Consider the following 14,338-nt stretch of genomic DNA (forward strand, 5'->3'; position numbering starts at 1 on the left):
CTGTCTAAAATATTTCCAGAAAAGTTTAAAACACCTCTAAATAGTAATATAGCCTCATAATAGTGTTTTGCTATAAAGGAAGTGTGTTCACCTTGGGAAGACTAAAAAGTCTATAAATGAAACTTTTGAACATTAATCCGAGCCTCTCAATTTCCAGAAAAGGAAGTGAAGCCTCTCCGAGCTAGGTACATGTGGATTGTTTTCTTGAACTACTTTCTATCCTACGTGGACTTTGATTGTCTTACTTTGTGTACGAGGCACTCCATAACTGAGAAGGAGAAAGGGAAAGAAGACAGGAGGGAAGGAGACAAACAAGAAGCAGAGTCAAAGGGAGGCAGGGACTCAGAGACCCACCCCAGTAAGTGTAAGAGCTGAATCCAGATACCCAGAGCTCCCAACTTCAGTGTGATGACATCTTCCATCACACTGTATCATCTCAAGAGCCTAGCCTGGCTCAAGTAGACACAATTTTCTCTGTCCACCACCATCTAAGAGTCCAGAGTGCCACCAAATTAAGTTGCCAATCTTATTGGAAATTTATCAAGAAAGGTTGTTAACACAACTCAGAAAACCAGACAAAATCTGAAACCAAACTAGTTACTCAAAAGAACTGCTGATTATAAAACACAGCAACCATTTCTGACAGTTTTCACCTAAGAAAAAAGAGCAGCAATGCGTAGAATGCACCTTAAGCCTTACAAATGTGCTCATGTCTTAGCCCATGAGAGAAAGATGAGGCTTTCTGCTCCCTCAAAAGTTTAAAGTCTCAGAAACCCTACACAGGGTTGCTATGAGTCAGAACTGATTCAACAACACTAATAACAACAACAACAACATCAACAAAGTTAGCCCAAGACAAGTGTCTAGGAATAGCATGAATGCCCAAAGTCTGCCTCATAGCATTTTCAGTTACTTAATCTAACCAATGGTTATTAAGCCCCAACAATAGCGCATTGGGGGTTTCAGACAGTGCTAGTAGGGGCACTGAACAAGGCAGTAAGGCTACCTGGAAACAATCATGGCTCTACATGAAATTTGTTTAGTCATCGTAAGTAAGTTAGCAAACTTCTTCATGCAAAGATTTTTGACTGTGTGGATAATGACAAACTATGGATAACAATGTGAAGACGGGGTATTCCAGAACACTTCACTGTGTCTATGAGGAACCTGGACATAGACCAACAGGCAATGGTTCCATCAGGTCAAGATGATATGGAATGGTTTAAAATCAGGAAAGGTATGTGCTGGGGTTATATTCTTTCACCATAGTTATTCAAAATATATGCTGAGCGAATCATCTGAGAAGCTGGAATTTATGAAAAGAAGCATGGCATCAGAATTAGAAGAAGACTCATTAATAAACTTGCAACATACAGATGATACAAACTTGCCTGCTGATAGCAAAGAGGACTTAAAATACTTAGCAATGAAAATTAAAGACCACAGCTTTCAGTATGGGTTGCACCACAATATAAAAAGAACAAAATCCTCACCACTGGACCAATAGCAACATCATGATAAATGGAGAAAAGACTGGAATTGTCAGACTTTATTTTGGTTGTCAGCACTCATAAAAGCAGCAATCAAGAAATTAAACAACACATTGCACTAGGCAAATCTGCTGCACAAACCCACTCTAAAGTATTCAAATCTGCTGTACAAACCCACTTTAAAGTACGTAAGAGCAAAGGTGTCAGTTTGAGGACAAGGTGTACCTGACCCAAATGATGGTCATTTCAATTGTCTTATATGCATGTGAAAGTTGCACAATGAATTTAAAAAAAACAACAACTGTAGAATTGATTCATTTGAGTTATGGTGTTGGAGAAGAATATTGAAAGTACCATGGACTGTCAGAGAATAAATAAATCTGTGTGGACAAAGTGGAGCCAGAATACTCCTTAGTAGCCAGAATGGCGAGATTTCATCTCTCACACTTTGGACATAGTGTCAGGAGGGACCAGTTCATGGAGAAGGACATACATTGTTGTTGTTAAGTGTTGTCGAGTCAATTCTGACCCATAGCGACCCTGTATGAAGCTTCTGAGGAGCAGCTGGTGAGCTTGAACCACCAATCTTGCAGTTCAAATGGCTTTGCAGTCTGGCACATCAACCTACAGCTCCATGCCAGGACTTCGTTGTTGTTAGGTGTTGTCTAATTGGTTCCAACTCATATCAACCCTGTATGGGGTTTCCAAGGAGCGGCTGATGGGTTTGAACTGCTGACTTGGTGATGAACAGTTCAGAGCTTATCCTACAGTGCTTCATCAAGTAGCACTTGGTAAAATGGAGGGTTGATGAAACAGAGGAAGACCCTCAATGATATGGATTGACACCTTGACAACAGCAATGGACTCAAATTTAACAACAATTGTGAGGATGTTGCAGGACCAGGCAGTGTTTCATTCTGTTGTGTACAGGGTCACTGTAAGTCAGAATCGACTCAATGGCACTTAACAACAAACTTTTTCATACTTTAGTTTGAAAGTATGAAATTCAAAACTTGGATACCAATGATGAATAAATCATGTCTTGGGAAAGTACAATTTCTCAGTTAATAGCATGGAAAAAAGGAAAATGAAGAATATTGTGATAAATATCGGCTTAAAAAACCCATACATCACTACTCATATGTTAGAAGGCTACCTACCATCCTAATGCCATTGGAGATAGAGGGTCATGATTTCACAGGCTACCCCAGTGAATTGGCCTAATAATATGTTTGGTGATTCTGCTCTACCTCCTATGTAGTGCCTGGGGTCTTAAAAGTTTGCAAGCAGCCATCCCAGGCACAACAATTGGTCTCTATTCATCTGGAGGAATAGAGTAAGAGAAGAGTCAGGAATAGGAGGAGGTATGTAATGTATGGCTTACTGCCTCCATGAACAACTGTCTCCTCATCCACGACACCAAAAGAACTGGATGGTGCCTGGTACTATTACTGAAAATTTTGACCAAAGATTCCTTGTTGTTGTTGCTCGATGCCATTGAGTCAGTACCAACTCATAGTGACCCTATATTTAACAAAATGAAACACTGCCCAGCCCTGTGCCAACCTCACAATCATTGCTGTGTTTGAGCCCATTGCTGCTGCCACTGTGCCAACCCATCTAGTTTCCTGTTTTTCTCCGATCCTCCATTTTACCAGACATGATATCTTCCTCCATAGGAGAATAGTAATCAAAAGGAGGAAACACAGATGAAAATTTCCAATTCTCATAAACTCTAAATTTTTTGGAGTCATGGAAGGTGGATGAACACCTTAAATGATTATCCTGAGGTCATCTCAAAACCTTAAATGAAAAATATCACCTGAAGTTATCTTAAAATCAATAAGCTAATCAGCTTAGCTAGTAATAAGAGATGTCCCTAGAACAGTATGCTCCTTTAAGAGCTATCTATATGGGAACAAATTGACAACAACTCAAAAGGTTAGATAGGCACTTTACGGGGTGTAATGGTTAAGGTTCTGTGTCACCCTGACGAGGCCAGGCTATCCAGAGGTTTAGTAGTTGAGATGTGCTTATTCCCATGGTGATGAAACCTAGTTCAGGCATAGTTAACTCTGATGGTGGTTATGAGCAAACAATCAATTAAAGGGATGCTTCCTTGGGAGTGTTCCCAATATAACGGACACATGGGAAAGATTCTCTTTTCCCCTGGGCACCTGGAACTCTACAATTGTGAGCCATTTCCTGGATAATAGACATATATATATATATGGAGTCCTAGTGTGGCACTATGGGTTAATGCACCAAACTGCAAAGCCATTTGAACTGCAAGGTTAGTGGTTCAAGCTCACCAGCTGCTCCTTGGAAACCCTATACAGGGTCGCTATGGGTTGGAATCGACTCAATGGCACTTAACAACAACAACATAGATACATATATATGTCTCTGGTTTTGCTTCTCTAGAATACCCAGCCTAAGACAGAGGCAATGAGTTTATGCTAATGAAGAAATAGTCATTCAGAAAAGAAGGGTGAGGATGGTCGTACAACTTAAAGAATGAATAAATGGCACGAAAATGCATATGTAGAAACTGTAGAATTGGTGTATATCCTCCACAACAACAACAAATTTAGGGAGAACATTCAAGACAGAGATTTACCAAAAGCTCTGCTTTCCTAGATTAGGCTTTTTAAATGCCAACTTCTGAATCAACAGAACACAGTCCAAGCAAAACTTTCACACTGAAAATGTCTGACAACAAGAAAAATAAAACAAAAATGAAACCATTATTTACACAGTTTTAAAAAATAAATCTTAGTTGTAGACATATAAGAAAAGATTTAGCCTTATAACTATAACTGTGTATGAATCATTATATAAGAGGAAATATTTTGAATTGGTCTAGGTTTGATGTCTTGAGGATTACGTCTTTGCAGTAGATAAAATCTTCTAATCAGAGGCAAGCCTGTAGCTCTGGAAGTAGAAAAGTACGGTCCAAACAAAACCAATTAAAGTAAATCAAGTTGTTGTTGTTAAGTGCCATGGAGTTGGTTCCGACTTATAGCAACCCTGTACAGGGTTTCCAAAAAGCAGCTGGTGGTTTTGAACTTCTAACCTTGTAGTTCATAGTCCAGTGTTGACCCACAGCACCACACCAGAAGTCAAGTTAACTAGGTTTAAAATGATTCTAGGTCTTGGGTCCATATAGTTGTTGTTGTTGTTGTTGTTTTTGTTAGTGCCGTTGAGTCGGATCCGACCCATAGTGACCCTATAAAGGGTTTCCTAGGAGTGACTGGTGAGCTTCAACCACTGACCTTGCAGTTCAAACGGCTTTGCAGTCTAGCACATTAACCCACAGTGCCACACCAGGACTCCATAGTTGTTGTTAGGTACTGTCAAGTCGGCACCAGCTCATAGTGGCCCTGTACACAACATAATAAAACACTGTCCATTACTGTGCCCTACTCACAATTGTTGTCATGTTTGATCCCATTATTGCAGCTACTGTCTCAATCCACCTCATTGGGGGCCTTCCTCTTTTTCACTTGACCAAGCAAGATGCTCCTTTCTAGGGACTGGTCCCTCCTGATAACACATCCAAAGTATGTGAGACAAAGTCTTACCATCCTCGTTCTAAAGGGCATTCTGGCTATACTTTCTTCAAGACATATTTGTTCCTTTGTCAGTCTATGGCACTTTCAGTATTCTTTGTCAACATCATAATTCAAATCATATGCATATGAGGGGATTGAAAATTCCATGAGTTGGGTCAGGAGTATCTTAGTTCTCAAAGTGACATCTCTGCTCTTGAACACTATAAAAAGGTATTTTGCAGCAGTTTTGCCCAATGTAACACTGATTTCTTGACTGTTCCTTCCATGAGTGTTAATTGTGGGTCCAAGTAAAATAAATTCCTTAACAATCTTTTCTCCATTTATTACAATATTGTTCATTGTTCCAGTTATAAAGAATTTTGTTTTCTTTACATTGAGTTGTAATCCATATTGAAGGCTGTATTCTTTGATTTTCATCAGTAAGTGCTTTAAGTCCTCCTGGCTTTCAGGAAGTAAGGATGTGTCGTCTGCATATCACTGGTTCTTAATGAGCCTGTTGAAGCTGTGTTCTTCTTTATATAGTCCAACTTCTCAGATTATTTGCCCATCAGCATACACATTGAATAAATCTAGTCAAAAGATATAACACAGACTCTCATTTTTCCTGATTTTAAACCATTCAGTATCCTCTTATTCTGTTTGAATGACTGCCTCTTGGTGTGTGTGCAGTCTCCACATAAGTACACCATTCATCTTAATGATATTCAGTTTGTTATGATCTATGCAGTTGAATGTCTTTGCATAGTCAATAAAACACAAGTAAACACCTTTCTTTTATTCTCTGCTTTCAGCCAAAATTCAGCTGATGTCAGCAATTGTATCTCTTGTTCCACATCCTCTTTTGAATCCAACTTGAATTTCTGGCAGCTAGCTGTCGATGTTCTGCTGCAACCATTTTTGAATTATCTTCAGCAAAATTTTATTTTCATGTAATAGCGATGATATTGTTCAATACTTTCTATATCCTATTGAGTCAGCTTTGGAATGGAATATGATCGCTTCTGGTCAGTTGACCAGGGAGCTGTCTGCCAAATTTCTTGGTATAAACTACTGAATGCTTCCAGTACTGCATCAATTTGGTGAACATTTCAATTGTTATTCCTTCAAATCATGGTGATTGCTTTTTTTTTTTTTTTTTTTTGCAAATGCCTTCAGTGTAGCTTGGATTTCAAACCTTCACTGCTAGCAGTTTATAATCATATAATACTCATGAAATGACTGACAACAAATTATTTTTGGTACAGTGGCTCTGTGTATTCTCTCATTTTTCTTTTGAGGCCTTTTGCATCGTTCAATAGTTTGTCCATAAAATCCACCAATATTGCAAGTTGAGGTTTGATTTTTTTCTTGAGAAGTGTGCAGTGTGTACTTCTCTTTTGGTTTTCCAACTCCAAATCATCACACATTTCATGTTAAAACCTGACTTTGTCTTCTTGAGCAGACCTTTTAAATTTTCTGTTCAGCTCTTTCACTTTACCATTTCTTCTAGTCACTTTAGCATCTCTACATTCAGGAACAAGTTTCAGAGTCTCTTTCAAAACCCACTTTGGTCTTTTTTTTCTTTCCTCTCTTTTTAATAACAATTTGCTTTCTTCATGTATGACATTCTTGGTCTTCAATCATTCGTCTGGCCTTCGGTCATTCATCTTCAATGCATCAAATCTTTTCTTCAGATGGTCTCTAAATTCAGGTGAGATAATATTTAAAGTCATATTTAGGGTCTCATGGACTTGTTTCAATCTTCTTCAGCTTCAACCTGAACTTACATATGAACAACAGAGTCTTTTCCTGATAGCTAGTCCCTGGCCTTGTTTTGGCTGATAATATTAAGCTTCTCCATGTCTCTTCCCAAATATATACTCAATTTGATTTTTGTGTATTCCACCTGGTGAAGTCCATGTGTACAGTTGTTATTTATGTTATTGAAAAAACGTATTTGAAATGAATAAGTTGTTGATCTTGCAAAGTTCCATCATGTAATCTTTAGTGCCATTTCTAACCCCACGACCACATTTTCCAACAACTGCTCTTTCCTCTTTGTTTCAAACTTTTGCATTCTAGTCACCAGTAGTTATCAATGAATCTTGATAGTATTTTTGATCAATTTCAGATTAAAGAAGTTGGTAGAATTCCTCAATTTCTTCATCATTTGTTTTGGTAATTAGAGCCTAAATTTGAATAATAGTTATATTAACTAGTCTTCCTTCTAGGCATATGGATGTTATTCTATCACAAACAGTAGTGTACTTCAAGATAAATCTTGAAATGTTCTTTCTAATGTTGAATATTACACCATTCTGCTTCAATTTGTCAGTCCCAACATTGTAAACCATATAATTGTCTGATTCAAAATGGCCAATATCTATCTATTTCCACTCACTAATACATAAAATAGATATACAATTAATGTAGCAAATCCAACATTCGTCTGTTTGTCATACTCTGGTGACTTGCATGTTGCTATGATGCTGGAAGCTATGCCACCAAGTATTTCAAATACTAAGAGGATAACCTATACTGGCTGGTTTCCGCAGAGCTTTCAAGACTAGAAAGGGCTAGATATTTACTTCTGAAAATCAGATGATCTAAACCATATGGACCACACCAGAATAGTGACCGACACAGAGCTGGAAGTTGAGCTTCCCATGTGGGTTGTTGTTGTTGTTGTTAAGTGCCGTCGAGTCGGTTCCGACCCATAGCGACCCTGTATAGGGTTTCCGAGGGTGTAAATCTTTACGGGAGTAGAAAGCCTCATCTTTCTCCCGCGGAGCGGCTGGTAGTTTCGAACCGCTGACCTTAAGGTTCGCAGCCCGATTCGTAACCACTACGCTACCAGAGCTCGGAAGACACTCAAATTCCATAGTGGCTGCAGTGATGGATTTGAGCATACCAATGAACTTGAAGATGGGGTAGGACCAGCCAAAGGTTCTTTCTGTTGTACATGGGGTCAACTAGACAGCAAGCAACAACTATATAGCAAATAACATTTATACTTACAGACCCGCTACATAAGTGTGTTACAAGGAAGTCAGACATTAACGTTGTCCTTCGTCATTTTTTCTATAGAACCACAAAGATTCTACAATGAATTTTAAAAAAAAAGAAGAAGAAGAAGCCTGTTCCCTGACAAAAGTAAGTAAAAATCATGTTCTCTTATTCCCTTTAAACACAATGCTAAACATTCCAACTAAAAAGTGTCTGGTTTGCATGACCATTGTGTTTTCTATCAACCTTTAACAGTCCATGGATTTGCAATCTCCTGAAAAATATAAATATATTTCTATTGATTTCCTCTGTCTTAAAAAAAGCAACAGTGGTGTGAATTTATTTTTGTCAACTTAAGAAGAGCACCAACATTTTACACACTTTATAATGTATTCCCTCACCAAGTGCCTCTGTCTCTTTAAGACCTATTGGTAAAAGAAAAAGAGAAATTAATTAGAGACCACTTCTATGGCACACAGGATGGAAGGTGCTTTTACTCTGTGTAAATGAACCTTTGAAATGAACCCATGAAAAAACTGAGACTTAGACAGCTAGGAAGTGGAAGAGTTAGAATTTTAATCCATTTTGACACCAGCATTTATGTTCCTGCTAGCGGGGCACAGGGTTTCCTAGTTTGGGGTGGGTTAAGAAGGTAATGATGACTAAATGTTTTTCTTTCATTCTAAATGTCTCACTAATTGGTTTGTCCCATTACTTCATTTTTCCTTCACTATATGTAACTTAGTAAGCATCTCTCTTAAAGGTTTATTAAAAACATTGCTTGCAAAACAACGGATTAAGGAATTTGACACTCAAAGTAAGAAGAATTTGATGGTTCTATATTTACGAGAAAAAATGTAAGAGTCACAATATTGATCATCCAGGACTATCTGCTTCCACATTGCCATTTGATTAAACACAGATTCTTGCAGGATGCCTTGCAGACAACTCAAATACTTAGTGAATGCATACACAGAAACTCATTTTCCTTATTAATGTGCAATGTATTATGTTAAAATTTCACAAACATGCAAGATGTGTAATAAGTTATTTTATCAAATTCAACACGGTTGAAGAATAAAACTTATCTATCACATTTCCTAATACACGCTTCCTGAAGATTATCCTTTTAAAAATAATAGCACCCATGTCTTTCCATCACCCCAAGTCAAAATCTCAGTCGTCTTTGACCCTCAAACCTCCTCCCAATTCCATATTCACTACATTTCCAAGTCATTTTAAAATCAGACTCTTTGAGTCCTCATATCTGTCCCTTTTAATTCTGAGAGGCATTTACCTGGCTGTATTAGTGTCTTCCTTCTCTTTCTCTTTGTTTCTCTTTTTTTACATAGATATCCAGCCATCAGTCTCCAATCTATTCTGACTCCAAACCATTTGGCACCCTAGAGAAAGACTAACCATCCCAAAGAGATGTTGATCATACAACTCTGAACCCAAGAATTCTGCATGAGTTCTTATTATCTATAATTCAATATGCTCTAAAGTCTGGATCTATACAGCTTTCATTCCAAAATCTTATCTACATTTATTCTTCGTAATTCATCCAACAGCCAAGCTAAGTGGTTCTGGTTGCTGTTCACTCTGCCTAGTTCTGTGCCTTTGTTGAATGCATCTCATCACCAAGGATGGTATTTGTCTCTCATTTTCACATAAAGTAATCATACCCAGCCTTTTAAACTGAAGGCAAAAAACCACTCCTCTACAAATCCCTCTCTGACCTTGAAGACTGGAAGTAATCACCCCTTCCTCTAGTTTACAAAACATTTGACATGTATCTCTGTTTTGGAAATTAACACCTTATACCCTCTTATAGCTATTTGTGTACATCTTATTGCTCTTACCAACTGTGAGCATTACATACAACCTTTCTATCTCCCACAGCATCTAACCTAGATCTTATATCTACTATGAGTTCAAAGAACCTTCAATTCATACCTTTTACATCTTTACAACATTACATCACTTAAGCAACCTTTGGGTTTAAAGAAAACTAAAAGCATACTTTTCAAGTATTATGGCATTGAAAACCTAAATTTCTTGGCTTTCAGTATAGAATGATAAGAGAAGAAAACAGTATTTATCATTTTCAGTCAAGGTAGTGTAGGCAGGGCACATTTTTTCCAGCCATCGGTTAACCCCACACAGAACAAAGACACATGCACAAGACGGTGTGCAGTGTTAGACCAGGTGGCTTACTTTGCGGTAGACAATCATATTTGGAGAACTCTCTTCTGGGTCAGCAATCCCCACTGCTCTTTGATCTCCAGATCCTTGAGCCATTCTGATTGTCTTTGCTTATCCTGCAAGAATAAAAGAATAGACTGCTAAGTCAGGAAGAATTTATATAAAGAAAGCATTGAAATGTAAAATGCTAAGTAACTTTGGCATGAAAATAAAACATGCTGTAACTTCCTATTTTCCCTTATTAATTTAAAGAGGTTTTGTTGTTGTTTTTCTGGCTTGATTGTTTAAATTAGAAGATGACTGTGGTTTGATTATCCATACACATTCTTGTAATCCCAAAGCAACATGTTTATTTTCAGCCCAGAATCATGTGCCCTACGGGTGAATACATGTCAGCCTTAAATAATCTTCTGGAGACAGATGAACTCAGCCATTTTGATTTTGAATTTTTAAAATATATCTCACTTTCACATTAATTTTATACATTGTTGTTGTTGTTAAGTGCCATTGACTTTGTTCTGACTCATAGCGACCCTGTATAGGGTTTCTGAGAAGTGGCTGGTGAATTTGAACTGCCGACCTTGCAGTCCAGTGCATTAACCCACAGCACCACACCAAGACTCCTAATTTTATACATTAACGTGAATATTTTAATTTGGCTTTGAATAAGGAAGACCTTAGCAGAATTGATGCCTTTGAGTTATGGTGTTGGAAGATAATAATGAAAGTGCCATGGGCTATCAAAAGAACCAATAGATCTATTTTGGTAGAAGTGCAGCCAGAGTGCTCCTTAGAGGCCAAGATGGCCAAACATCATCTCTCATACTTCGGACATATTGTCAGGAAGGACCAGTCACTGGAGAAGGATATCATGTTTGTTAGGGTGGAGGGTCAGAGAAAAAGAAGAAGACCCCCAACAAGATGGATTGGCTAAGTGGCAGCACCGATGGACTCAAGCATGGCAACAGCAGTGAGGTTGGCCCAGGATCGGGCAGTGTTTCATTCTGCTGTATATAAGGTTGCTATGGGTCGGTGCTGACTCGATGGTACCTAACAACAACAACAACAAAAGCTGGAAAAGACATAATGATAAAGATATGGAATATTTGAACAAAGGAGCAAGTTCAATTCTTGGGGTGGCACTATAGTTTCTGTGCGACCTATACAAGTAAAATAACTTGTTGGCTTTCCTTTGTTAATTTCATTTTCCACAAAATGCTGAACATAGGATTTTTGCCCAGTACCACTTCAAGACACCTTTCTCTTGCCAGTAAAATACAAATTCCCCCAAAGGTAAAGGTAAAGATCACAGGTAAAGATCAGGTAAGTTGAGTGTAAGAGTATCACATAGAGCCATAAAAGTCCTATACAAATGTTATCACTAATCTCAGAGCCTGCTGGGATTATTTGCACAAAATTCATAAGCTTTTCATCAAAGAAACCTTTATAAATCCCATACTTGACAGAAAAGGCCATTTCAATTTGAAATAAAAATCCAGGATACATTTAATAATAAAATACCTTGGTACCAAAGGTCATGCCATAAAAGCAAGTTTTGGTGGAAATGGAGTGAGAGACAGAAATTTGTAATTTATACTAAAAATGTAACTGCCCCAAAGATCCCATTTAATAATGCTGCTTTACTTTCTTTGTCATTCATAAATGAGGATGTAGTTTAAAAGTTAGATTCCATAAAGAGACAAAGAACATCATTCTATTATCTTTACTCATTGTAATATCAGTATGTTCATGGATATAGCATTACATGGTAGTCTGATTATTATTCTAACCTCTGGCTTTTAAAGCTAAATGAACAATGTACTGCTTTATTTGTTTAAACAATTACTTATTTGCCTGCTCTTTTCATAATGTACATGAAAAACAAAACTTGGTTGCATTTATATATGAGGAGGTAAAAGAGCTGAATAGAACATTTCAAAGAGCAGCTCAAAAAGACAGAGTCAAATATTAAAATGAAATGTGCAAAGATTTGGAGTTAAAAAACCAAAAGGAAGAACACACTCAGCATGGCTCAAGCTGAAGGAACTGAAGAAAAAGTCAAGCCTAAACTTACAATATTGAAGGGTATGGCACTGTGGGTTAATGCGTTGGACTGCAAAGTCAGTTTGAACCTCAAGGTAGGCATTTCCTGTTCACCAGCCACTCCTTGGAAACCCTATACTGTAGGTCAGTACAGACTCTACAGCACTTAACAACAACAATAATGGGCAAAACATTGAATGATGCAGAAAGCATCAAAAAAAGGAGGGAATGAACACACAGAGTCACTATACCAAAATGAAATGGTTGATACTCAACCATTTCAAGAGGTAGCATATGATTAAGAGCCAATGATCCTGAAACAAGAAGTCCAAGGTTCACTGAAGACATTGGCAAAGAACAAGGCTCCAGGAATTGATAGAATACAAATTGAAATCTTTCAACAAAGTGATGTGGCACTGGAGGCACTAACTCATCTATGCCAAGACATTTGAAAGACCTGGCCAAGTGATTGGAAGAGATCTGTATATGTACCCATTCCAAAGAGAGGTGACTCAAAATAAGGAAATCATTGGACAATATTATTAATGAACGTTGCATGCAAGTAAAATTTTGCTACAGATAATTCAAAAACGACTGCAACAGTACTAGCTGGCCTCAGACCAGGATGTGGAATGAAGGGTAGCATTGCTGATGTCAGGTGGTTCTTGGTTAAAAGTAGAAAGTACCAGATAGATATTTGCTGCTGTTGTTGTTAACTGCCATCAAGTTGTTTCCAACTCATAGAGACCCTGTATAAGGTTTCTGAGGAACAGCTAGTGAGCTTGAACTGCTGATTCTGCAGTTCAAACTGGCCTTACAGTTTGGCACATTAACCCACAGCATCACACCTGGACTCTTTTTTGTTTACCTGTGCTTTATTGACTACACAAAGGCTTTCAATTGTGTGGATCATGACAAGCTATGGACAACATTGCAAAGAATGAGTATTCTGGGACACTGTAGAGAGTTATTCTGGAACACTTAATTGTGTTCATGAAGAACCCATATATACACCAAGAGACAGTTGTTTAAGCAAACCAAGGGAACACTGAATGGTTTAAAATTAGGAAAGGTGTGTGCAGGGTTGTACTCTTTCATGACACTTATTCAATCTGTATGATGAGCAAATAATCCAAGAAACTGGATTATGTGAAGGAAAACATGGCATCAGAGTTGGAGGAAGGTTCATTAACAACCTGTGATATGCAGATGTTGAAATCGAAGAGGATTAAAAGTACCTACTGATGAAAATCAAAGATCACAGCCTTTGGTGTGTGTTGCACCTCAACATAAAGAAAGCAAATATCCTCACCACTGGTTCAATAAATAACATCAAGATAAATAAAGAAAAGATTGAAGTTGTCAAAGACTACACTTTGCTCTGATCAACTATCAACATACATGGAAGCAGCAGTCAAGAATTAGGCAAATCTGCTGCACAAGACCTCGTTAAAGTTTTCAAGAGCAAGGGTGTCAGTTTGAGGATTAAGGTGCACCTGATTCAAGTCACGGTATTTTCAATAACTCCATATGCATGTGAAAGTTGGCCAAGGAATAAAGAACACCATAGAAGAATTGATGCATAAGAGTTATAGTGTTGGAGTAGAGTATTAAAAACCATGGACTGCCAAAACAAATCTATGTTGAAAGAAGTACAAGCACAATGCTCCTTAGAAGCAAGGATGGATTGGCACAGTGGTAGCAGCAATGGGCTCAAGCATAGCAACTATTGTGAGACTGGCGCAGGACTGAGCAAAGTTTCATTCTGTTATGCATAACATTGCTATGAGTCAGTACCAACTTGATGGCACCTAACAACAACATCTCTGTATCAGAGTTCTTTTGGGTTTTACTGTTTTATTTTAAATGACCATTCACACTTTCATTTCCACCTAGAAAACTGTGATCATGGAAAGGTCAGGAATGACCTAGAAACAGACATGGCCGCCCTCCCTTTCCTTAACCACCCTTCCCACTAACAAAAGCATTTCCAATGTCAAACAGGTTGCTGTTCCAGGACCTGGACTTTAAACTTCTAAG

At 37.9% G+C, this 14,338-nt stretch overlaps 1 protein-coding gene across 2 annotated transcripts in view; it reads right to left on the reverse strand.

Annotated features, from left to right (window-relative positions):
- Positions 1-10,357, reverse strand: part of RGS6 (regulator of G-protein signaling 6) — an 833,734-nt gene extending 823,377 nt beyond the window's left edge. For both annotated transcript variants that reach the window (XM_006865561.1, XM_006865562.1), the window contains exon 1: positions 10,268-10,357. In XM_006865561.1, coding sequence (XP_006865623.1) covers positions 10,268-10,351 — 84 coding nt within the window. In that variant the 5' untranslated portion in view covers positions 10,352-10,357. The remainder of the gene's footprint in view (positions 1-10,267) is intronic.
- Between the last annotated feature and the right edge of the window lie 3,981 nt (positions 10,358-14,338).

This window comes from Chrysochloris asiatica, unplaced genomic scaffold (genome assembly GCF_000296735.1).
Source record: "Chrysochloris asiatica unplaced genomic scaffold, ChrAsi1.0 scaffold00079, whole genome shotgun sequence".
NCBI classification, from domain to species: Eukaryota; Metazoa; Chordata; class Mammalia; order Afrosoricida; family Chrysochloridae; genus Chrysochloris; species Chrysochloris asiatica.